The sequence below is a fragment of the Nannochloropsis gaditana genome, assembly GCF_000240725.1.
Source record: "Nannochloropsis gaditana CCMP526 unplaced genomic scaffold scaffold388, whole genome shotgun sequence".
In the NCBI taxonomy this organism is placed as follows: Eukaryota; class Eustigmatophyceae; order Eustigmatales; family Monodopsidaceae; genus Microchloropsis; species Microchloropsis gaditana.
In genome coordinates, this window is record NW_005803565.1 from 6,158 (window position 1) to 8,267 (window position 2,110).

Consider the following 2,110-nt stretch of genomic DNA (forward strand, 5'->3'; position numbering starts at 1 on the left):
TTCCTCCAGACATGGCCAGAGAACGCAACAACCCCGAGTGCGTCGCCCTCCTCGAGATGGCGGAGAAGGCCTACCTGATGCGACGAGCCCGGCGCCTCCTCCGAGAGGGCGAGGCGTGGGCCCATGTGCTTGAAGATACCTTAAGGGGCATGCCGAGGTGGCTGACGGAGAGGGTACGGGGGGCGAAAGAGAGATGGCCCTACATGCAGCCCGAGGTACGGCCTATCCGATTTTTTACGCTCTGTCCCTCCTCACTCCTCCTCATATTTTATGCTTTTCCTCCCTCCCTCCTCATCCCTTCCTATGTTTTTCCTCCCTTTCTCCCCAGCCCGATCTGGACGAGGAGGTCGTCGAGACCGAGGACGGGAAGCAGGACCTGAAGGAGGAGGGGGGGGGCACGGGGTGGGAGTCGGAAGCATGTGAGCTCAGGAGCCCTCTATACTCCTTCTCCGATGCCTGCGAGGAGTTGGAGGAGGAGGAGGAAGAGGAAGTGGGGGAGGGCGGGGACGGCCGGGAGGAGAAAGTGCTCTTCGACTGCCCCTCCCTCTACTTCGCAGCCCCCCCCTCTACCTCCCCCTCTCAGCCCTCCGTCCTACCTCCTTACTTCCACGCCTTTTCGACGGCTTTCGCATCCCCCTTTTGCCGACAAATGTCTACGACGACGCCGAGGAGGGAGGGGGAAGAGGAGGAGGCTCAGGACAAGGCGAGGCAGGCTGCCTCCGTGGACAGCGCCGTCGCTCATTACGTTAAAAGAAGAATGTCGTACGACGTGTTCCTGACGCTCCAAGAGCTCGTCGTTTGAGAGGGTGTGAGAGGAGGGGTTAGAGGGCGGTGGACGAGGAGCACGAAGGACAAGCTGTTGCAGACGGCGGAAATATTATGAATCCTTTCCCTGTCGTTTTCAGTCGGTGCGCTTAAGCCACCGATCAGCCCCTTTGCGCAATATCTTTCCCGCATGCCATAGAAATAGAGCGAGTATATTTGGCAGGATTCAGTAGAATTGAAAGTTGTTGGCTACCTATCAAAACGAACATCAATAGAACTGGATGAGGAGTAATTTGACCTAAAAATATCCATATAGTCGAATAAAGTGTTAGAAGGACATAGAGAGCGCATCATTGATCAAATCCAAAAATATACATAAGTAGGAAGAAAAAAGGCCAATACGAGCGAGGAGCGTCAGGTACCTGGAAGAGCCCAAAGAGATGCCACCTTCGATCGATTGACCGCTCGTCAAATGAGCAATCAGCCAATTTAAATAAACACACAAGGATAAGGTCGGAAGGATGTGCTTTCTTTGCGTTTACTACGCCCTGGGACTTGCCCGGGAGCCCGATAACCTCCTCCCTCTGCCTCTGTATTTGAACAGCGAGTAACGGCTCACGCGGGGCACATCTTGTGCGTCCGAGACCGCAAACCCAGCATGCACCGGAAAGTACAGGTGAGAGTGTATGTTCTTGTTAGGCGCTGTTTAGTGGCATACCTGGCGCTAGCCGCCATTTATAGACATGCATGCGGTACCGCTAGGAAGGAAGGAGAACAATGTGAAAAAGAACCCACATGCGCGTGGAGTGACGCAGGGCGAGTATGCGGCATGTTGAGCCGAAGTGTACCGATCAGCCAAGATTTAATGTCTATTGTAATTCTTTCCTACATATCAAACAAGAAAATAAATCGCGGCCACGGAAGGCTTCTTAATTGCCACCATCGAGGGGCGGACGTGCTGGAGGCGGAGGCCCAAGAAGCGTCCAGAAAAAATTGAGCAGCACAAGCTGTGCGCAGGCCGCAGTCTTCACTCAAAGTGAGGACAAGGAACCAGGAAGGAGTCAAAGCTAGTCCAGGAAGAGTCTTGCAAGGTGGAAGGGAAAAAGTCTCAGGGGAAGGGGTTAGGACTTTCCATCCTTACTGACGTCGCAGTCCCTTGCCAGGGAGGCGAGTGCACAGACCGCGATCTCTGTGCCGGCGGCGCGCACCCCACGAATTACGGCTCGGTAGATCTGTACATCACGCCTACCACTGCCTCGACAGCGTACACCTCCAGCTCCTCGTCCTCCCCGGCCGGCTCGTCCCCCTCCCTGTGGTCCATGCTATCAGGCGCCTCCCCCTCCAA

The 2,110-nt window shown here is 55.3% G+C and overlaps 1 protein-coding gene across 1 annotated transcript; it reads left to right on the forward strand.

Moving 5' to 3' along the window:
* The first annotated feature begins 3 nt into the window (after nt 1–3).
* NGA_0418200 (uncharacterized protein) lies at nt 4–1,276 on the forward strand. Its single transcript, XM_005854770.1, has 2 exons — nt 4–215; nt 329–1,276. Exons 1-2 carry the CDS (start codon nt 12–14, stop codon nt 800–802), a joined length of 678 nt encoding a protein of 225 aa, XP_005854832.1. The 5' UTR covers nt 4–11; the 3' UTR covers nt 803–1,276.
* The last annotated feature ends 834 nt before the right edge of the window (nt 1,277–2,110 follow it).